Source organism: Ruditapes philippinarum, unplaced genomic scaffold, assembly GCF_026571515.1.
Source record: "Ruditapes philippinarum isolate M1 unplaced genomic scaffold, ASM2657151v2 ctg624_1_1_1_1, whole genome shotgun sequence".
Classification (NCBI taxonomy): Eukaryota; Metazoa; Mollusca; class Bivalvia; order Venerida; family Veneridae; genus Ruditapes; species Ruditapes philippinarum.
The window spans coordinates 336,828-361,002 of NW_026859768.1; the positions used below are offsets into that span (position 1 = coordinate 336,828).

General features: G+C 31.0%; 1 protein-coding gene across 2 annotated transcripts in view; it reads left to right on the forward strand.

Annotated features, from left to right (window-relative positions):
• Nucleotides 1-2,227: 2,227 nt before the first annotated feature.
• LOC132757875 (tetraspanin-18-like) overlaps nt 2,228-24,175 on the forward strand; it is a 54,602-nt gene continuing 32,654 nt past the window's right edge. For both annotated transcript variants that reach the window (XM_060749361.1, XM_060749364.1), the window contains exon 1: nt 2,228-2,335. Coding sequence is in view for 1 of the 2 variants with exons in the window: in XM_060749364.1 (XP_060605347.1) it covers nt 2,270-2,335 (66 nt within the window). In the remaining variant the exon portion in view is untranslated. The remainder of the gene's footprint in view (nt 2,336-24,175) is intronic.

Sequence of the window (24,175 nt, forward strand, 5' to 3'; positions counted from 1 at the left end):
CACAAAAAACCCTCAAATTGTGAGTGCTACTAATAAATTCAAATAAAATATAAATTGAAATATATGTATGTTTAACAACTTTTATTTTCAATCAAGAGTCATATTATAAATCACAAACATAAGTCCCAAAAATATCAAATAGATATTAAGAAAATAAAGCGGGGTTCGTATTAGCAATAACAATAAATGACACTTTATGCATCAGAAATGAATCAATTTTACCTTCTTTAGAAAGGCTGCACATTATAACATTGAAATATGGTTTTGTTATGTTCTTACGTATCACCTGGAGTAATAAATGCTAAATGTGAAATTATTTATTATAAAAAGTAGCAGAATGTAAACAAAGAAGTATTTTTCGCTTCCATAAAATATACAAATCACTATAATTGTAATAATTGCTGAAGCATATTATAGTTCATATAAAAAAAATTTAAAAAAACTTTTGAGAAATAAAACAATTCTTTGGACCATATTGGACCTTTAAGTAATAAACCTAAACATAATTATGAAATAATGTATTGTCGGCTTTCGAATAGTTTTTCGTTTTGGTTTTTATATAGAATATACTCTTGATAAAAAATAAAACAGACTATATCTATTGTAGAGAAAATCCGCGAATAAATCAAAATTATACAGTAGTTGGTCATATCATTTGAGTTTGCGGTGCAATACACATGGTTCTTAAAATCGTTACAAAAAAAGAGTACTGAGTAACATTTATTTAAATTTTATGTGGATTATCTCTAAGTTAATTACAATTTAACATAAATTCTGCAATACATTAAATGCAAGTTAAATGCTCATTAACCAAGTAATTTGCTTATTACGTTGCCTTGGAAAACGCATTACAAAGCGTGGCTCGTCTGTAACTGCATCTCAGTTGCAAATCTTACAAACTTTCTTACACTAACTGTCTTTATTGGTGATTTTTACATGTTTGTGTTTTCATGAAAACATATAAACGGACCCATTTTAGCACTTTATAATGTAAATAATATTTTAACGGACACATTTTTGTATACACTATGTTTTAACGGACACATTTTATTATTATTATAGTCACTGAAAACGTTTTAATTGCCAAATTTAATGTGACATTATAATGTTATGTGCTAAATAAAACTAAAAATATAAATCTAATATGATAACATAAATAATGTCTCGATTAAACATTATGAAATTCCTTTACAATTTATGAAAATGGCAGTTTAATTTTACTTATTGAATATTTGATTACTGAAAAGTAAATAGCAGTTTCGTTTAGTAAGAAGACGAGTATTATATATAATGGGAAATGTATTTAACTCTGGCTTCCTTCCCTTATATCGGTGTTTACGCTTCAATCTTAGATCAATAATAGTTGAAACACAGCTGTGCTAGAAACAATACAGTGACTTTAATGTCTGTTTGTCTTCCGTATCTTATAGTCACTACCGATCTCTAAATGTAACCACATACTTACTTCAAAATTATTGCGCTAAATAGTACGGAATTTATCATCGGTATATTTTTAAAAAGGTATTAGGATAAAAACAAAATGTGCGTGTTCACGTTGAATATAAAAGGAGAAATTTAACAGTACTGATATAAAAGTTAAATTAGTAATTAAGCATTTTTATGTAGTACAATTGTTTAATTCATAAATGGAGTAAATTAGATTTATTTTTATAAATGTCGTTGTTATTATAAAACATTTTAGAAATCGATATATTTAAATAACATCAATATAATATGAACATGTGTGGATATTTTAATTATTCATTCCCACGCGTCTAACATAGTTTGTTTGGTGAACATCTGTCGCAAGTATAACTATTGATGGAACGTAAAGAATTGAAGCAGGAATATATCAAAGTTTACAGGATTATAATAATACAACTGATATTGTCTCTGACATTCTGTTAATTCATATTATTTATGTAAATAAGACTGCTTCAATGACAAACTATGATCAAAATAAACAATGTGTCTCCGTTTTACGATGTAAATGTTAACCAAAGTGCTTTGAACAAAAGAACATGCTTTTCAAATGTGAAATATTTATATTATAACAATTTATGATTTTTTTCTGAAGGAATTATGATACATGATTGAAATATACTGTATTTCTGAAATTAGTCCTAGTTGGTTTGCATGTGAAATATACACATTTAAAGGGACTTGAATTTATTTATGATAAGTTTAGTTACTGGATATTTACCAAAAAACCCGTAGACGGTGTTAGGACGGGTAGGACGGAGCCCCGCGTCCCGGTATATTATACACAATGGGAGCAAAGGAAGACCCACCCGACCCATTTGATGATATTCAAGAAATAAATCATGAAATACAGGTAAAATAGTTTTTATTTACATATACTAAGTTAAGTTCATAAACATTTGACAAATATGTAATAAAATTAAGGAAGGGGCCAGGACTAGTTGCACTTGTTTTACCATTACTTTCACACACAAAAAGAAAAAAAAATTCAGTGAGACAAATAAGGCCTCTATTGAAACGGCAATGGGGCGGGACAATGTACATGTACCAGTAATCGAATGATATCATTTTAAAAAAAAACAAATAATTATTTTAGTAGTTTGTTTCTAGATCTTCTTTGGTCACATCATTTTTTCTCCTAATACAGATAAAATGAGAATTGTGTATGATTTGTTAAACTGACAACTGCCTTCATAGTGGGGCTAAAATAAATTAAGATAACACTGTATTTGACGACATTAGAATCTTTATATACATGCGTCCGAATTTTAGCAAGGCAACCCATGTTTAAATAACACAATAATCCAATGACAGCAATGAAATTATAAACTTTCAAAAAAGAGCAGCAAGAATAATTCTAGATAAAAGTTACGATGCTCCACTGATTTGTGTAAAGAACTAAATTGGATGAGATTTGATGAAAGACTGAAATCTATCAATGATATACCATATCCACAATACATGCAAAGTAAATTTCAATTTGTTTACCTAAAACATGAGCGCAACTTAAGATCTACAAATAGTTCAGACCTTGCTGTTCCGCGATCTAAAGAAAATCCCTAGTATACTCTGGCCCTAAATTATGGAATAATATCGCTCTAAAAATAAGAAAATCTAAAACGGTTTAAGAATTTCAAGCTTCATATCTATCCTGGTATTTCTCATCATTAAATTAATCATTATATGAAAATTTTGAATCTCGTTATTTGATAAACCACCAAAAAAGTATTTCCCACTTTGTTTAATTTAATATGTACTTCTTTGACAAGTATTAGGCTATGAATGGATTGTAAATATTAACATGTATTTCTTGTTCTGACAATTTCAATGTAAATTGTACCACATTGTTGTTGCCATATTAATTTCAGTATTGTAGTTGTATATAAGTTTTTCTTATAGGCCCACATGGAATATTTGGAAACCAAAAGTGTAGCCTCGATAGATAAAGCCTTTACTTAATTACTTACTTACTTACTTACTTTCGTTACATTTACATACATGCACTAAAATACGTATTTTTATACATGTTTCAAAAGATGACTAAAAGTATTAGGCCTTCTATATATAAGTAATACGCTTTCTTTGTTTACAAACTAAATTAACAGTAATTAGATTAGATTAACCTTTCATCACATATTTGTCTTTCTAATTAATTATTTCTATTCTTTTATCAAAATTGATCCATCTCTATAATAAAGTCAGTTGCCAGGATGTGAAGTCATTGTGATTGCTGTTCAATAAATGTAGACTAGTTATGACCCGGAACACTTGATAACGCCCATCAATTATTTATCATTTTTCTTTATTACTACAAAACTGATATGGCGGTAAGTTGTTTATTTATTGATGAAGCAAATGTAACCTCTAATTTCAAAGGTTCATAACATGCACCAGTGGGGTCGCCTGAATTGTAAAAAGGACAGATTTATGAAATGCCATTCTTGATTTCTCTATGATATATCGTTGTTTAACTATGATATGTCATTGTTTCTCTATTATAGGTCATTGTTTCTCTATGATATGTCATTGTTTCTCTATGATATGTAATTGTTTCTCCATCATAAGCAATTGTTTCTTTATGATATTTCATTGTTTCTCTTTGAACGGTCATTGTTTCTCTATGATATGTAATTGTTTCTCTATGATAGGTCATTGTTTCTCTATGATGGGTCATTGTTCCTCGGTGATATGTCATTGTTTCTCTATGATATGTCATTGTTTCTCCATGATATGTCATTGTTTCTCCATGATATGTAATTGTTTCTCTATGATTATGTTTCATTGTTTCTTCTATGATATTGTATTGTGTGTCTTCCATGATATGTAATTGTTTCTCTATGATTGTTAATTGCTTTCTTCTATTGTATATGTAATGTTTCTCTATGTATTGTCATTGGTTTCTCTATTGATATTCTTGTTTCTCTATGATATGTAATTGTTTCTCTATGATATGTAATTGTTTCTCTATGATATGTCATTGTTTCTCCATGATATGTAATTGTTTCTCTATGATATGTCATTGTTTCTCTATGATATGTAATTGTATGTTTCTCTATGATATGTAATTGTTTCTCCATGATATGTCATTTTATCTCTTTAATGTGTCATTGTTGTCATCGTTTTTTATTGTGATAGGTCATTGTTTTGTCCATGATATGTCATTGTTTTTATGTCATTGTTTCTCTTTGATGTCATTGTCATGTCATTGTTTCTCTATAATTTGTCATTGTTTTTTATGATATATCATTGTTTCTCTGTGATATGTCATTGTTTCTCTATGATATGTCATTGTTTCTCTATAATTTGTCATTGTTTTTTTATGATATGTCATTGTTTCTCTATGATATGTCATTGTTTCTCTATGATATGTCATTGTTTCTCTGTGATGTGTCATTGTTTCTCTGTGATAGGTCATCGTTTTGTCCATGATTTGTCTTGTTTCTATATGATAGGTCATTGTTTCTATTTAATATGTTTTCATATGCTTTCTCTATGACTATTGTCATTTGTTCTCATATGTATGTAATTGTTTCTTCTATTTGATATATCATTGTTTCTCTCTATGATATGTCATGTTCTCTGATGATATGTCATTTTTTTCTCCATGATATATAATTGTTTCTCTTTGATAGGTCATGGTTTCTCTATGATATGTCATTGTTCTCCATGATATGTCTTTGTTCCTCTATGATATATCATTGTTTCTTCTATGATATATCATTGTTTTCTCTATGATATTGTCATTGTTCTCCATGATATTGGTCTTGTCTCTTGATATTATCATTGTTTTCTATGCATATGTTTCTAATTGTTCTCCAATGGGATATGGTCTTTTTGTTTTTTTTCTTTCCCCCTATGATATTTCATTGTTTAATCTATGATATAATACATTGTTTCTCTAATGGTATTCATTTCGTTTTCTTCCAGATTAATGGTCTTTGTTTCTACTTATTGATATGTCATGGTTACTCTATTGATATATCATTGTTTTTTATGATAGGTCACTGTTTCTCTATGATTAGTCATTGTTTTTCTATGATTTGTCATTGTTTCTCTATGATATGCCATTGCTTCTCCGTCAAATTTATCTTTTTCTTAAAAGTGTGTCATTGTTTCTCATAAAACATTGATTTGCTTATCTGTAACCTACCTGGTGCAAATTATTTCTCTATCATCTTAAAAACTCAACAATGTGTTATATGATATCCATGATACAACATGATATAACATTTTATATCTAAGACCTCTATGAAAAAAAGCCAGTGATACATGATACAATATTATTTATCTATGACCTCACTAATACAATATTGTATATCTATGACCCAGGTAATACAATATTGTATATCTATGACCTTAATCATACAATATTGTTTATCTATGACCTCAGTTATACAACAGTGTATATCTATGACCTCAATAATACAATATTATATATCTATGACCTTAATAATACAACATTGTCTATCTATGACCTCAGTAATACAACATTGTATATCTATGACCTCAATAATACAATATTGTATATCTATGACCTCAGTAATGTAATACAATATTGTATATCTATGACCTTACTAATACAATATTGTATATCTATGACCTTTCTAATACAATTTTGTATATCTATGACCTCAGTAATATAACGCATTGTATATATATGACCTCCATGAAACAACATTGTATACCTATGATCTCCTTAATGCATTGTTTTTTATGATACGACATGATTAGCCCGCCATATAATGGTGGGGTTTGTTCCCTTTCCGGGGATTCCCTCCTTCCCCCTCCCTCATTCCGTCATCGTCATCATCAGTTTTTCCGTTATTGTTTAGAAAAGTTGCCCCCCAATTCAACTAAATTTGATATATGGGAATTCATGAAAACATACAGGTCAAGTTCGAATTTGGTCATGGTCCGATATTTTTGACAGAGTTATGCCCCCTTATGAATATTTTCATTTGTTCTTATTTTCCCCGTTTCCAAAATTTAAATTTGAAAATGGATACGTCAAAAGGTGTGCGGGGCGTTTGAAATTTGGTTTTGGTTTAATGATTTTTTTTGGGGGTTTTTCTTTCTTTAAAAATGAAATTTTCAGTTTCCCGGTTTTTTTATCTCCCGAGGGGTATTTTTACATTAACCAAAAATTTGACCTTGGTACGTCCCAAAGGAATGTGCAGGTCAAGGTTTCGAATTTGGTCATGGTTTGGATGATTTTTCGGGCAGAGTTAATGCCCCTTTCATTTGAAAATAATTTGGAAATTTTCAGTTTTCCGGTCCATTATCTTCCCAAAACAGGTATTTACATTGCAACTCAAATTTGACATGTTGCGAATACGTCCAGAGGATATGGTGCAGGTCAAGTGTCGAATTTGGTCATGGTTGGATGATTTTTCGGCCAAGTTATGCCCCTTTGTCACTTTGAAAATAATTTGAAATTTTCAGTTTCCAAAAGTCCATTATCTTCCCCAAAAATTTGTACATATTCAACTCAAATTTGTGAACATATGGATATGTCATAAGAATACACTGGTCAAGTTTGAATTTGGGTCATGGTTTTGTTGATAGCTGACAGAGGTAATCCCTGAATTGAATTTGAAAAAAAAATCAGAAATTTTTGTTTTCCGTTCATTGATCTCCCCAAATGTGTTGTACACATTCAACTCAAATTTGACATATACAGCCATACATCTTAGGAATAATCAGTTCAAAATTCGAAAAAGGTCGTGGTTCCAAATGATTTTGGACAAAAATTAAACTTTTTTTCCCCTTAATGTTTGGGAAAAAAAATTGAAAAATTTTTGGGTTTTAGCGCTCAAAAAACTTTTTGGGAGAAATGGTAGTCAAATTAATTTTTTATTGGGTTTCACAATTAAATTTTTTTTTGCAAAATGCAATTTACAAAAGGTTAACACAGAATAGTTTCAGTACCTTGAACTTTGTATAAAAATGGTTTGTGTTTACCTTGAATAGTTTTAAGGGCTTTGAACTTAAACTGAAAAAAATAGTTTGTTGATACAAATTTGGAACTAAATATTGTAACATCTGAAATTTTGGCTGCATGCGGGGGCATCCGTGGCGTGACGACACATTTCTAGTTTATTTAATATGATCTCTATGAGTCCACGCGTCATTGATCCTAGAAGATATGTCATTGTATGTTTACGTCTTGGCTGTTGTATTTTGGACAATGTTGTTTTGTCTTCTTTTACTTTTAGTTACTTCACTGACGCATTGAATACTTAAGGATGACATATTTATTTGCTTTTGACAGTTATGTCATTCGTATCACGTGCTTATGTCAAATTTCAAGGAAGTCAACAAACATTTGGAAACTGTTTTAGTACTTACTGAAAATATACAAAAATATTATCTGAAGCAATCAATAAATGATAAACATGTACCTGACATATAGTTTGTTCTGAAAACATCTATTCTTGACTTGTTGAATCTATGATAATGACAAAAAAATGTGTTACATGCCAATATCATATGTTGAAGGCGGATGTATTTGACAAATGACTGCTAAAATATAGCTTTGTATTAAAGAAACAATGCTTTTACCAATATTTACTTACATATAATTTAAGACACGAACAATTGACAAGTTTAAAATTATTTGTTAACAATTACTACACGTGTAAAAAGCATGTCTATGTTCTGAAATATACGGGGCATAATATGACTGAAAATGTGTGTGTCTATCTCGAACATGAACAATTCATTATTACATACAAAAATACATTAAATGTAGATAATGTTATTGTTTTAACTTTCTATAACATTTCTATCAAGGATATTTGCGTTTTTGACATATCCATAAACAAATGAATTTCAATGACATTTTAATGGTTTAATTAATGCAGTCTTTCATTTACAATAATTTGCTAATTTACTAAAAAATAATTTCATTTCTAGCTTTTAACTAGCTTTTAACTATTTAGTAAATTGAACAAACTTAGACAGTATCATATCTTTGAATAAGCTTTTTTAAAAGGCATGCGTTGAACAAACATAAAACAAAAAATGAAATTCATCTGCGATATTGTTACACTTACAAATATGACATTTCCTTTCGTTTCATTCAAATGATAACTTGTCCAGTTTTAAATATGGTATAAACACTATACTTGCAAACTACACACATGCAATTGTTCTGAAATCATCATAGCTTGATAATGACAATTTTATATCAAACATTCACTCAGTGATTGTTAAGTAAGTTATGTGCAATTATTCTGCACACTTTAAAGGTTTTAATAATTTATATGACATTTAAAGTTTAAATTAAACAACAAAATAAATAAGTGAATATAAATATTTTTATATAAAATGTGATGGTGGAAATCATCATCATTTTTAGAGAAAATAGAATATTTAATATGCACTGGTTGCAGGAGTACAATCGATTACAGCCAGAAAACTTAAGGGTTAAAGCCACTCCGTAAATAAGTCTTCCAGTGAAAGTAATCCCACAGATGCAGTGTCCGAATGCTTGTCAAGTATTAGACTTGTAGGTCCAACTGTAAGCGGGTTATTTTCGAGAGATGTTAGCAGTTTCCGCGGTTACCGTAGATTTGAATTGAACTTTTAAAATTTTTAGCAAGTTTAAGTTGTTAAAATTTATACCAAGAACTTTTGTTATTAGGAAAAATATCCGACAGCTTTATAATCAAATTCTTAAAAATAGACCTTTATCTTATCTTCAGACTTTAGAACAAAAACTTTAATTCTTTGTTTTCTATAACAGTGAATCCAAATCCTTAAGTTAGATATGTGTAAATCATATATTTGCCCTAAAATGTCAACAATAAACAAGGAATAAAGTTAAAAATAACGTTGTGATTCAGAAATAAATATTCACTTTCTATGATGTACTTTATTCTCTTATCAATTGTTTCGGGAAACAAATTTACTGACTATATCTATGAAGTTCTACCATAAATAACACAGCCTGTCAGATTGTGTGACTGGGTAACATCAATTTCTGTTATATCTGATCCCGTATAGACCAACTCTATACTAATTGTTTTAAACGTCTTATTTATTTTTGAAATTACTTTAGTTCAGCCATAGCTGTAAGCTACATTCCATGTTTCCCACTCAAGTCAATGGAAATTCTATTTTAAATCCCAGACGCCCGTAACTATTGTTTCTAGAAAAATACTTTCAATCATTTTACTGAGAAAACCTGCACTTAAAAAAAATAATCCATCAAAAGACGGTTTATTGTTTATTCAAATTGGTTGCCTCTCGGATATAACGTTATCCGGATATAACGATGTAAATTAGATAGTTTCCCGATTATCGTTATAAGCGGAGTTAACTGTTATGGTATCATATGATGTAGTTAAAATGGACTAAAACATCAACAACTTTACAAAATTAAGCCAGTGAAATCCTCAGTAAAAGTCTTCGTGTCCACTGATTTCTCTGATACCGTCAAAACGAGATGAGTTACCACATCTGTTACTTGACACTTTATCTTCGATTTTCTTTTCAAATCCCTTCAAAGTTTCAGACACAATAGCTAGTGTACAAGAAACAATATAATGCCATATATAATCGTTTCTGTTTGTTTTCTTAGTTTATAAGAATCATCTTAAAACAATAATAAAGATTGAATGCATATCTTTTATCTAAACATTTACTCACATAAAAGATATTTGTATAGTCCGTCCAAAACCCATAATACATGTATATTAACAGATGATTTCAAGTATAATTGACTGGATATAATGGGATATAAAATGCGGAGTGTGTTTACACAATTCTCTGAAATGATTACAATAAAAGTTCACGATGATTCTTAATTTGTAATCAATCATAATGAATGCACTGCTATAGTGACTATCGGCTAAATCAGTCTTTCCATCGTTTCATTAGTTAGCATTGGATAAAATTGACATTGTAATATGATTATACTGCATTAAAACCTATCACAGTATATTTAAGTATTCTTTAGCAAACATTTGCCACAAAGCATAATGTTCTGTTTCACAGTTTACTCCCAAACCTTCACGGTAGGTTTACTGAAGATAAAATATTATTTTTATATTGTTTTAAATATCCGTACCAAATAACAATGTTAAAATTATATTCTGTATCTAGATAAATATACAAAGTGAAATGAAACTCTTGTTACTGTAACAAAACATCAATTTTCAAGCATATGGTCGGTGTCTAAGAGGCAATAGTTTACCATTGGGATTCCAAAGTTTATTCTTGTAATCCAGCAAAACTATTTAAGCACAATTGATTAGATTAGAAGACAGTGTAAGAAGAAACATCTTGAGGATTTAAGAATTCCCTTCAGACTAAATACAAAGTTAAGTTTGCTTAAAGTTCAGTAGATTATCATTGGAAGTACTTTGTTAAGTAATAAACAGAGGGGTATAACATGCAGCTTGTCTAGTGTAGGAACACGTAAGTTGAAAAAAAAGATATACATGTATCCTCGAAACTTACAACTTATCTTATTTACGAAACTTAATGTAAAAGCTGATTTACTCGAGGACAAATATCTTAATTTATACTGCAGCGACTCGGGTTACATGTATGTACTAGTAGTAAGGCAACATCTCTCCCGTTCTCTGATTAACCATGCCAAGTTACAAACATACATACATATTGTGAAATTTAATATATGCTCAAATATATTTCAAATTTATGGTAAATTTTTGACGCTTTTACGAAAAATGAATAATTCAAGAAAAATGCAAAAATACCTATTATATTTCTCGAATGTCACTTAATATAATTTAAACCAGTGACAATAAAAAAAGTTGTACGACTATCTTCACAAATCCAAAGAAAAGTAGGTCAAGTTTTAATTAACAAAATGTAAATTAGATTCTTAAAGATAAAGTCTTCTTCGTGTGACAGGCTTAATGTTTTAATGAGATTTAAAATCAGATTGGATATGTAGTTTTCTTAAATGAAATTTTAGTTCCCATCTGAATACCAATAGTAAACGTTTCTTTCCCTATTAAACTCCGAATTAAATAGAGGAGTGCTAATGAAAACGTTAGTGTAGCGAGCTACTGTAGCGTTGATTAAAACAAAGATTGTTTTCCCCTTCTGTTGATACTTCAGATCGCCAATTGTTGGTATGTCCGGAGTTCTAATTAGTTATTGGCATGACCAGAAAGAAAAAAATAAAGAACAAGTCGGACAAAATTGATAAAACCTTTAAATGATACCTTTACAATCGTAGATTTACGCCCCCGCCAAGTGTCAAGAGCATAAAATGTTTTTGAAACGTTTGAAAAGTGAAAACAAACATTTATATACCTTAAGGTTACGTTTTCATAAACGATTTGTTTTCTTTTATTATCATCATCATCATCATCATTATTATTATTATTATTAGTAGTAGTAGTAGTAGTAGTAGTAGTAGTAGTAGTAGTATTTTTATTATTAGTATTATTATTATTATTGTGCAATATTGTTAGTCAATAGTCAAAACCGGTGCAATATTGTTAGTAAATAGTCAAAACCGGGGCAATATTGTTAGTCAATAGTCAAAACCGGTGCAGTATTGTTAGTCAATAGTCAAAACCGGGGCAGTATTGTTAGTCAATAGTTAAAACCGGTACAGTATTGTTAGTCAAAAGTCAAAATCAATGCAGTTTGATTAGTCAATAATCAAAACCGTCGCTAAATGTTTTGTCAATAGTCAAAACCGGTGCTATATAGTTTGTCAATAGTCAATATTACTTGCCCGAGCTGCAGGCATGTTATACATGGCACAAATGTTTGTATAAATAATACAGTGTGTTCAACAAGTAACTCAAAGGTTAACTTCTTCAAGTTACTGTCTGTACTCATGCTGTGATGTCCAATGATCCATGGCATGTTAAACTTTGAGTGGGTTTGATCAAAACGGACAGTTACCAGTTCAACAGAACAAACAAATGCACTCATACTTTGAAAATAATCAACATTATTCATAATAAACAATCCAGAATTCGCATAAACCATTCTTGTAATACTGCACTCAATAGTTTAGTAGATATTTTGGGTTGTATTCTTAGATTTAAAGAAAACCTTTGGTTAATCATGAAATGTTTTTGCATAAACTTAAGCTTTGTCATTTTTCTGAAAATGCCGTAAACTTTTTAAGCCATATCTATCTAACAAAATGCAACTAGTTTAGATAGGTAAACTACAAACTCAGACAATGAAAATAATTACGGGTGTTCCACAAGGTTCAGTATTAGGACCTTTATCGTTTCTTATATACATAAAATGACATTGCTTCCATAGGTGATAATATAACAATTGATCCATACGCAGACGATTTTACCCTTTGAGTCCGGAGAAAATATATCAAAAATAGAATTAAAACTTCAACATCTTTTAAATGTCATAAAGAAATGGTGTAATAGTCAATAATATGGTCTTAAATACAGAAAAAATCGAAATGTATGGTGATGGAAAAGACCAGAAGTATAAATAAAATAATTAGAAGATTGTATCTTGCAATTAATAAAATAGTTTTTGAAAATGTCTCACACTAAAAAATCCTTGTTATTTGTAAAGATAACACCATAAAATGGCACTTGCAAATTGGCAATGTTTGTAATTAAAAAGCGACTGAAAAAATGCTTTAGAAAAAATATCGTGTTTTTGCGCTTTGATATGAAATTAATGTTTTACAATGCATATACATTGTTCATTATGGACTATTGTTGTATTATACATGTATGATGTAAAGGAAACAAAAACTACATAAATAATGTTCATAAATTAAAAAACGAATTGCTAAGATCTCTGTAAATGGAGCTATATGAAGCTCTCCCTTGACAGATGTAAATACTATACGGAGGTACTTGTTTTTAAACAGTAAACCTTAAAATATTCGCAATATTGACAATCTTAAATGTTAAATCTAAAATATTTTAATGGAAAACACAAAACATATCTTGACCTATATGAATGAATGAATGAATGGATGGATGGATGCAATAAACATATATGTTTAAACAAATTGTTGAGTGTCTGTCAAAAGTATATGAATGAGTCATTATGATAATTCAGTTAAATAAACACATTGAGTTATCTTATTCTAGAAATACACAAATTATACATGTTTAAAATCGACTAAAGAAAGTCCAACACGGCAAGGTTGAAAATGTTGCAGGCTCGGTTTGATTGGGCCTGTTCGTGGTGGTGCTGGAAACTGCAAGTTATCATTCACACCCTCTAGAACAGCCCGAATCTTATTGATACAAGAAAATTGCTTTATATAAGTCATTATATGTTTGTCCCTATATGTAGGTTCTTTTTTTGTTATTGTTGTTGTTTTCAAATTATTTAATTATTTCAAAAGAAACAAGTGATACGAGCACTCTGACTGAACTCGTCCATACATCTTATAAAAGACCAGTTTATCGGTGAATATTCTAATCTTTATCATAAATGTCAGTTTTTATGATTTTTGTGTCGCCTCTACGGAGTAGTGGCGACATATAGGGATCACTTCTCCGTCGTCTGTCTGTCCGTCTGTCTGTCTTTCCGTCCGTCCGTCACAAAACTTGTCCGGACTACCCCTCATAAACTACTGGTGCAATTTCATCCAAACTTTACAGGAATGATCAGTATCAAGTTTAGTTGTGCATATTGTCAGCATTTTCCGGTTCAATGATTTTTGTCAGAGTTATGGCCCTTTAATAATTTTTAATTTTAAAGTTTGTCCGGACTACTTCTCTTATACCACTAATGCAATTTCAATGAAACTTTACAGGATTGATCTGTAGCTCAAGTCCTTACGCATATTGCAAGGGTTTTCCGGTTGAATGATTTTTGGCCGAGTTATGGCCCTTTGATAAAGGTGTTTTTTTCTGTGTGTTGCCAGATACACAATAGCTTGTCCGGACTACTCCTCATAAACTACTGGTGCAATTTCATCCAAACTTTACAGGAATGATCAGTACCAAGTCTAGTTGTGCATATTGTCAGCATTTTCCGGTTCAATGATTTTTGTCAGAAGAATGGCCCTTTAATAATTTTTAATTTTAAAGTTTGTCTGGACTAGTTCTCTTATACCACTTATGCAATTTCAATGAAACTTTACAGGATTGATCTGTAGCTCAAGTCCTTGCACATATTGCACGGGTTTTCCGATTGAATAATTTTTTGCTGAGTTATGGCCCTTTGATAAAAAGGTGTTTTTTTCTGTGTGTTGCCAGATACGCAAAAGCTTGTCCGGACTACTCCTCATAAGCTACTGGTGCAATTTTATCCAAACTTTACATGATTGATCAGTACCAAGTCTAGTTGTGCACTGTCCGTCTGTCTGTCCGTCTTTCACAAAATTTGTCCCAACATGAAATTGGCCATTATGAGGCGACACATGTGATTACTGATCGCTCTTGTATTACATAAATCAGACTTCTGTTTTCACTGTGTGTAATACTATAACGAGAATAGAAATAGCGTATCAGCATGACGACTTAAGCTTTTTGTTTCAGTTTGCATTTCAGACACATCCGATTTTTAAGTTGTAACGTCTTAGGGTGCTGGGGACATGGGGACATATGGTCCCATTAAATTTATCAATAATACAGACAATCATACAGTTTTCAAGGTATTGAATACTTTTTATTTTTTCTTTCATTGTAATCCTTTTTGGTTTGTATGTAGGAAATAAGCAATGTTTTGTGGGTATTTAAACGACACTAAGCATTTTATATTAAATATGTATATTATTTTGTATTAGATTTGTAACTCTCCGAACTTTCTCTGAACAATATATAAAAAAACTGCCCATCAGTGTTTTCTATGAAAAGATTGTTTGATTAGTTAACCATTGTGTTACTTACATAGACAACCGCCCGAATTTTATTGATACAAGAAAGTTGCTTTGTATCTGTGTACATTGTCTTGATGGATTTATGAACGCTTCACTAATACAGTTGTATATTTACACAATATAAACGTAAACATAATCTTTAATAAGTTTCGTCTCTGTAAATGTTTTATTTGATACTTTCATTAACATTGTGTATATTGTGAAGTGTGAATGTAAACATACGGTTGACACCCACATTTATATTTCAAGTTTCTGCTCACTGTTGGAACACGAATGTTGTATATTTATATCATGGAGGAAATAATTCAATATAAAGAAAAGGCGCATTTTTAGAGAAAATTAAACAGTAGGACATTTAATATTTTAAGAAAAAATTCAATTTGTATAAATATACATGTTCTAATTATAAATACCGTATTGTTATAGAAACATTTTATGGTAGAATTTTGAGCATTCAAATTCTAAAAATTTAATTTAGAAATACAAAGGGAAGTGTTGTTTTTTTTCCATTCCGTTCGTCTGTCATTAATCGTTTTATCGAGCGTTTGGACAAGATCTTTCGGTATAAGCACAATGATGGCATTTATTCAGAACAACATTATTTTATTAGGTATATGGGAAAAAGTCCTAAGTGACGACATTGCCGAGTAGTTAACGCATTGGACTAGTAATCTAAAGATCGCTAGCCGCATGGGTTCAAACCCCGTCCGGGGCAAGTCGTTGTTTCCTTGAGCATGAAACTTTAAACTCGTAGCTCAGTACTGATTGGTTCCAGGAACTGATTATAAGCCTATTGCTTCCTACACATTCGAACTAAAATAAATTCTGTATAAACCAAAAGTTCTAACTTATTTTAAGAGCTTATTTGTTGAGTCCATGGTCAAAAGGTCATTTTGCACAAATAACATACTTATTCTGGGAATATGGGGCCGAGGAATGATCTGAAATTTTACATACTGATAATTGGTCTAGTTCAGACCTATAACAAAAGGAGCTTCCGTGGCCCGAGTTGACTTCAAACCATTTGCCTCTCACCACTGTAGCTTCGAGCCGCGCCAGCGTCATCGGATTCTCCACTCTGAGGAAGCTATCTAGCTAGCTTACGGAACGTCGGTGGTTCTACTCAAGTTTCGTTCGTGCACGAAATCATGCACGGAATGGAGTCTGGGGTGCGAGGTAAAACCTACTCTAAATAGATAAAATGAAACCTACAGCAAATCGTACTAAAGTCTCGAAAAAATATTAACAGTCAGTTCGTGTCAAAAAACCTCAGTGGAGTTTATTTAATATTACAATGTTCTAAGCATTCTGCAAAATAATTCTAACACTGATGCTTGCGATCACGAAAGATTAAAAAACGGATGCATTGCAACATCTCTCATTCTCTTTTATTCTCTTAACACATGCACTTAATTTCTTCTTATTTTTTCGTTTCACTTTGTCTAATTTTGTATTAGTTTTGAATTATGGGTGAATGTGGCCGACAGGGAACCATATTACTGTTACTTTCATTGACTTCATGAAGAAACTTTATATTTATAAAGTCACAAAATTTTCAACAGTGTAAGATTAAAACTATACGCCGAAAACATGGACACATCTATTAAAACATGCGTCATTAAAAAACAAACAATTTTAGCGTCATTCGGGGTCTTAACCTGACCACATGTGAATATCTACAAATAACAACTACTTTATAGCGTTTCTTAAACAAGCACGTAAAATATCCGATCGTATGAAGAGAATATAGCTGCAAGGAATATAGCTGTAAAATGACGTAATGTTGTGATTTTAACTTTCAGCTTTCCATTACAACATCTGATCGTATTTTTTCCTCCAATATTAGAAGAAATGCGTAATTTTAGTCTTCAAAATAGTCCCGTAGCGTTATATTGTCAGTAATCACGTGATCTTGTCGCGATAAATATCCGTGGCCGGACAGAAAGTTTTTCTATTTTCGTCGAATGATTCCATGTTTGCGGTTCTAAGAGCATGGGGGCAACTCAGTTCACTTCTACGGCGTCTAAAAAGAGAAACAAATGACGCATAAATACAGCATTGTCGAGACATGTAGGTATAATGAGAGGGCCATTAGACATGCCAGCTTCTATTTCACTGTTTATGTCCGATGGTTCACAAACAAAAACAAAATAAATTTAAAGCAATACATGTATATATATCAAATTCAATGATTTCAGTGTAAAAATGTGTTCTTCAGTAAAAAAAGCTTTTAATTCATGGTAAAGAAACAAAAGTTATGTGGACATGGCCTATTAATAAAGTATGCCAGTGAGTTTATGTGTACATGGACAGAAAATAGTGTTTGATAACAACAATGTAAAAATGAGTTTATTTGTACATGGCCACAAATAAATGTAAAATAAGTGTACTTGTAAATGGCCGAGAAGCAAAAGTGTTCATTTGCACATGGCCGAAATTGAACACGGTTTAAAACAATGCTGTAACTATGTATTTTATTTACAATGTCAAGCAACAACAGGGTAGCTATGATCCTATTTGTATATGTTTTAACAATAATGGTGTTGAAATAAACCACCCATGATTTAGCGACAATTTTACTACAATCCATGCATTTGTACAATGTAGATGGATCATTAAAGTATTATGTGATTAATATAAGGAACGTGAGCACTTTTAGTAAGCACCTAAGGCGTCGTTTGTAAACAACTAACTTAGTCCAGTTTCTGCAATTCAATCAACTTTAGTAATTAAATATTGATGCATTTTGATAAAACCCAAGTCATGGTATTGCCAAAATATTGCATTGGAACAGAAGCTAGAAATGAAATGGTGATCTATCACTGACGTCACATTTAAACCATACATATTTTATTTTTTTGTACAAATAGCAAAGTCAAGCGTTCAATATATAATTCTTTATGGTATCCACAAACAAATTGACAAACAATTTCACAATTAGCATATATACAATGAATAATAATAAAAAACATAGCTTTAAGGAGAACCATTAACAACATTTCCTGTTAAATCAATATACATGTATATTTATAATAGGCCAACATATTGTCATAATATAAGTGGCAATTTATAAAAAATATGTAGTACATGACATAGTTATACCTAAACACCAAGAAGACTTTTTGTTACAATGGTGCATAGATTTGGAATAGAATACCATCTACGTTCTTCTAACTCTCTGACATCTTTTGAAAATCAATATAAAAAAAACATATCTTGCAGATCAAATAATATCTTCATAAATCTGTCATTATGGTATAATACTTATTATGAATTTATATATTTGTTAAAATATATGTAAATATATATATGAATATTTTAGGACAAAATCTAAATGAAATACTAAGTAGTTGCTATTGTTTTATGATGTTTTGTGTTTGTGTTTCTATATACATGTATTGTTTATAAGGCAACATTTAAAATAAAGATATGTCATTTGTTACCTACGATCTTCATATGTTACCTTCTTTAAAAGATTACTATTATTATTATTATTATTATTATTATTATTATTATTATTATTATTATTATTATTATTATTATACAAATAGTGTTTTACATGCAACAAAAGTATTATATCAAACTTATATATCAAAATTCTATAAATTCAAACATGCACTATACTTTTGCTCAACAATATTCGGCTTGGTATCATGTCAACATGCACGTAGATATATGTTTGCTGGGCAGGCATACCCTACATACATTAATTAATTCAAGGGCACGCAGAAATGCACATGTCGATATCAGCCGACATACTCATAGATACATGTGTAGACATATGCCTTTAGACTCGTACATATACATAAAAATAGGCCATCAAACACATATACATTCACCGGTGGGACAAGTAGACATGAGCCCGCAAACATATAAAATGCATGAATAAGTATCAATACATAAAAAAATACACATTAACAGACATGCATTCCCACTAACATGTGAAGCCATATATAAATTCATATAATATAGAAATAAAGAATTCCTATAGATCGCACAAACCGACAAAACTGAAAATGTTGCAGACTCGGTTTGATTGAGCCTGTTCATGAACGGTAATGGAAAATGCAAGTAACCGTCAAAGCCCCTAGCATAATTTAACATTTAAACATGAAAAAATGTGTAATTTTAAATTTACAAACATCCGCGGATGTGTTCATAAGCCCACAAACAGGTCGAAAATACGTATGCATGATATTGATAGACATCAGCACACAAAACACACATGCATGGACGTGGACATATGCCAAAAGACACATGGTCATACATATACTTTCATCTATAGACAAAGTTTACGCACGCATGCACTGACAAACTTTCACAACACTGACAGATCAACACTGATAAAACACACTGACACGAATGATATAAGTTCAGAGACACGAACACATGCATGTGTTCATACGCCAATATAACGTAAATAATGTACAGGACTAACTCAACATAGGAATGAATTGGCGGAAGCAAGCTGCAAAAAGTATACAAAATTTAGTCAACTTATCCCATTAAGGATCATATGTTGATGAACGAAGGTCAGCAATCCGGTCTGTATAAATGCAAATGAGCATACAAAACACGAAACTAAACACTGACGGACAGAATTTTTGAAACAGTTGGATAAAAACACAAACAGTTGAAGAGAACCAGATTACAAACGTCGCTTGGATTAACAACAGGAAGTTTCAAGAATTGTTATTTTAATAATTCTTTACACTTTTGTTCTCTCATTTTCATTTTACATGTGAATGTATTACATTATATTTAATTACAACGCAACTTGTTTTACTTCAACATGCAAAGTTAATAAGGGAATAAGGGATTTCGTGATGCAAGGAGTTTTGTACAGTTTGCACGGGTGGTAATGTACAGAATGGATGTACTACGTGTAAGGACGATCTGTGTGTTCAGAGTATATTTCCCCCTACACGACACGCAATGTGAAAATCGAGAATCAATATAAATGATGGATAGCAAAAAGTGCTTTTGTTTAATTGAAGGCCGTTATTATGTTCTGGGATGTAGTAATTTTGCAGCATTAATTACAGAGAGGTGTCTGCCGGGGAGAATTAGGGACAGAGAAAGGAAGATCTTCTAAGTAAATAACGGTAATGAAGATAAATATCGCACGACAAATGATCACTTGCCTCCTGATGAAGATCGCTAACCCTAGAAACAGTAATAATGTCAAGGAAGACATTTATTCTTGACAATACCAGTCACGTTTTTAAACCAATATCAACTGGAGTCTAGTGTTCGACAACAGTGTTTTCCTACGTAATGATCAGAGTACTGGCTACCGTTTAATTAACTACGGTGCTTTAATTTCCCGTTATGATTTCAAAGCTTTTTTCGTAAACACATTTTTACTAGTATTTTTTTTTGTTACGATAAGAGTTTAACTTGAGTATTTTTTTTCATGACAATAAGAGTTCAACTTGAGTATGTTTCTTCGTGACGATAAGAGTTCAATGAGAGTATTGTTCTTCGTGATGCAAGAGCATTTTTCTTCATGACGATGAGAGTTCAACTAGCACGTGTTACTTTCGATCGATGTACACTCATTTGAGGCCTATATATTTTAACTTGTACTTTTCTTACTATAACAGGAAGTTGACTTGTTCATACATTGTATCAAAGGTAAAACAACAACAACATCACGAAAACATGTTACTGTACAGCTGTTGCTTTTCTCGGTACAATGTACAAAAAAGTATATACAACAATACATGACCTATAAGAAATATTTTTAAATAAAAACGTTTTTGAATATGTTTTAGGATGTCCTATACACATATCTAGACATCTAATATGTTCTTTACAAAATTGAAATTTCTGTTCGTACTCAATACCCTTGTTGTTTGATTGAAAAAAGTCGATGATGGAAATCGATCTTAGACAATGGTGCTAGCCCGTCAGTTAATGTATCACTTATGTTTCCAGTAATTTGACGAAATTTTTATGTCATACCCGACTTACTGTATTCATCAAACAAAACACATAAGCTGTCAGCACACAATATAAAATATTGCGATCATATTGGTAGAGTAAGTTTTGCGTCAATTTAACAGCATTTCAGACTTCTGCAACAGTACGTTTTTAACGCGAAGAAAGTATTTTGATATTTTTGTCTCGTTGAGAGGTAACCATGTGCCAGTATATGAAAAAATTACTTCACGCATAGCATAATTCCGTGTCTGTATTTATAGTTTCCCAGACTAGGTTTCCGTCAAATTAGATTGTTTTACTAATCTTGACGAAATCATATCCGACACGTCTTCCTTCTAACGACAAAGTTTTGCCGCTCAGTTCTCCAAACAGAACGACTTGTAAGCCAAATATTACTCTTGGGGAATCACACATCACACTATTTTCATATTGTTTATTATTGGCCCGGTTATTATAGAGATTGATTTTTGAAAATATTTTCAGCCAAATTTAGCCATTTTCAATTAATGTGAAAACAATGGTCTATAGCTAATGTATGATGTTTAGTGACAGCAATTTTGTAATAAGCTGTCTTTGAATAGGTGCAAAAATAAGTAAAATAATTGTAAACTGTTTTTGGCCAACGTTTTCGCCGTAAACAATCGTTACTCAGAAATTATTTTTACACAGTTAATCATTGTCAATGACATACCATAAGCAATCTTTATGCCGTAAACCATCGTTACAACGTAAATCATCGTTAAACAAATCAAAGCACTGAATGTACTGATGGGGAGGCTATGAGAGAATGTTTCAGACTTATAGTTTCTTTTCTTTTTGCTTAAAATATGCTACCAAAATAAAAAGATATGCACATTGCGCTATTTATCCTTACTGTTGTGTTCAACCATTCATATATATGGTTAATGTGGTTGACTATTCATTTTGTTAATATTCCAGAACATTTAATTGAGGTCTACATTCGGACTGTTAATCATGCAAATTTTGAAAAACCTAAACTGTCAATAATAAATGACATACCAGCAAGTATGACGACTGTTCATTATCAGATAACAATAACATTTTACAACTGACGGTTCCTTATCAAAATATTCTAGGACTGTTCATCATAAATACTTTATGTCATTTTAATATTATTGAATGATAATAACAACTGCAAGTGATGCAACATTTTTATTGAACATAAAAATTATACACGTTTAGATGTACCATAATTGAGATCAATAAGATACTGTCTTGTGATGAGTATTAATGTTCATGCTCTACGGACAGAAGGTTGTCTTCTCCAGAAGCAAATCTCGAATAAAATCACGTTTCAGAAAATTAATCCCATTTCATTACTGACGGCGTCGGATAATATTAAAGCTAAATATTTCTTGAAAAAATACATCTCTGCAAAGCTTATTCAAAACTGAATCAACCTAAGTGAAAATTGATCAGGAAGTTATATCTTCTTTTTTTACCGCCAACACTCAACCAACTTATGGTAGTTAATCGATAGATTCTACGTGTATTTTTAAACCTCACTAGCTTGAAATATATACTGCGGAAAATCTGTTGTTAACAGGGTGTGCGGTTATTACGTAGGGTTTTCCCTGTCGACCATTTCCCGCAAATAGATGAGAACATCGAAGCCGTCAGTGCTATGAATGGTGTTATAAATGGCGTGTTTTGGAAGTTTTTGTTGAAACTTCTCCAAATACCTCCAGAGGCGTGCACGTCGCGGAGAAGGCACACGGAAGGTCATAGTCAAGTCATCATAAGTACCAGAGGTGATTGGTTGACCTGTCGTGACTTACTCTGGAGGTTTGGCGCTAATAGATGCCGTTTTTGTTGTCGTCAGTCAGAAAGTTGATGCCTTGACGGTATTGTCGTCTCCTTTACCACCAAAGAACGAAGAATGGGCTTCCAGGAAGAATCTGCTTCAAAAAAGACGTCCCAGATGCTATAATCTCGGACATATGGTTATTCCGGCGCCGAGTATAAATAAACTTAAAACACACACACTTTTGTTGAAAACAAAACAACAACACATTTTCTGTAGTAATTTTTCAAGTGTTGTAAAATGAAAAAGAAATTCCTCTTATGCCGCCCATTATTTTTAGAACACAACCATAAAAGTTCTTTTTTTTTTATTTTTCAAATAAACATTAATCACTTCAGCGCGCGCAAATATCGGTTTCAAATGAAAGTTTCGTAAGATATGTTAATGACTTCCCGATGCTCGACTGTAAGTAATTTGTATATGTATGCGGTTTTTTTTTTTTTTGTTTTTTTTGTTTTTTAATTAAAGCTTCTTATTCTTTAATATTTTATGTATCTCATAATCTGTATTGAAAAATTTGAATTTTATTACACATGGACTATCAAATTATGATGTATGCCCTAGAATTGAATAAACTTTCTAATTACACAAATACGGGGTCATACTGATCTTTGCGTCTTTCTCTGAAATAATTATTTCCTTGTTAAAACATATTTGACCACATATTTCTGTCAATTAACTGTTCACTTTACTTCCGATTTTGTTGTACGGAAACACATGTTTCTATTTGTGTTTTCTAATCAATTCGAATCTATAATCAGTTTAATGGGATCACCGACGGGTAAACGACTACTATGTACTTTGGTCATGTTTTTTACCACAAATATTTGAATGTTTCTATTGGGATTAAATGAGCATAGTTAACTAAACAACTGTTTGTATAAATTCCTGACCTGTCTAATTCTAATTATGAGATTAGTGAATATATAAGACTTTCACTACAAAATATTCCTAAACAAAAGAGCACATGTTTAAATTTATTCCTATACAAATAAAAGATCAGAGTAGGGATCTGTCAATTGCCAAAGATACTTTTATGTTAAAAGTTTGATTAATGAATTATGTAAGATGAAAATATAAGTATTGCTTTTTTTTATTTTGCTAATGTA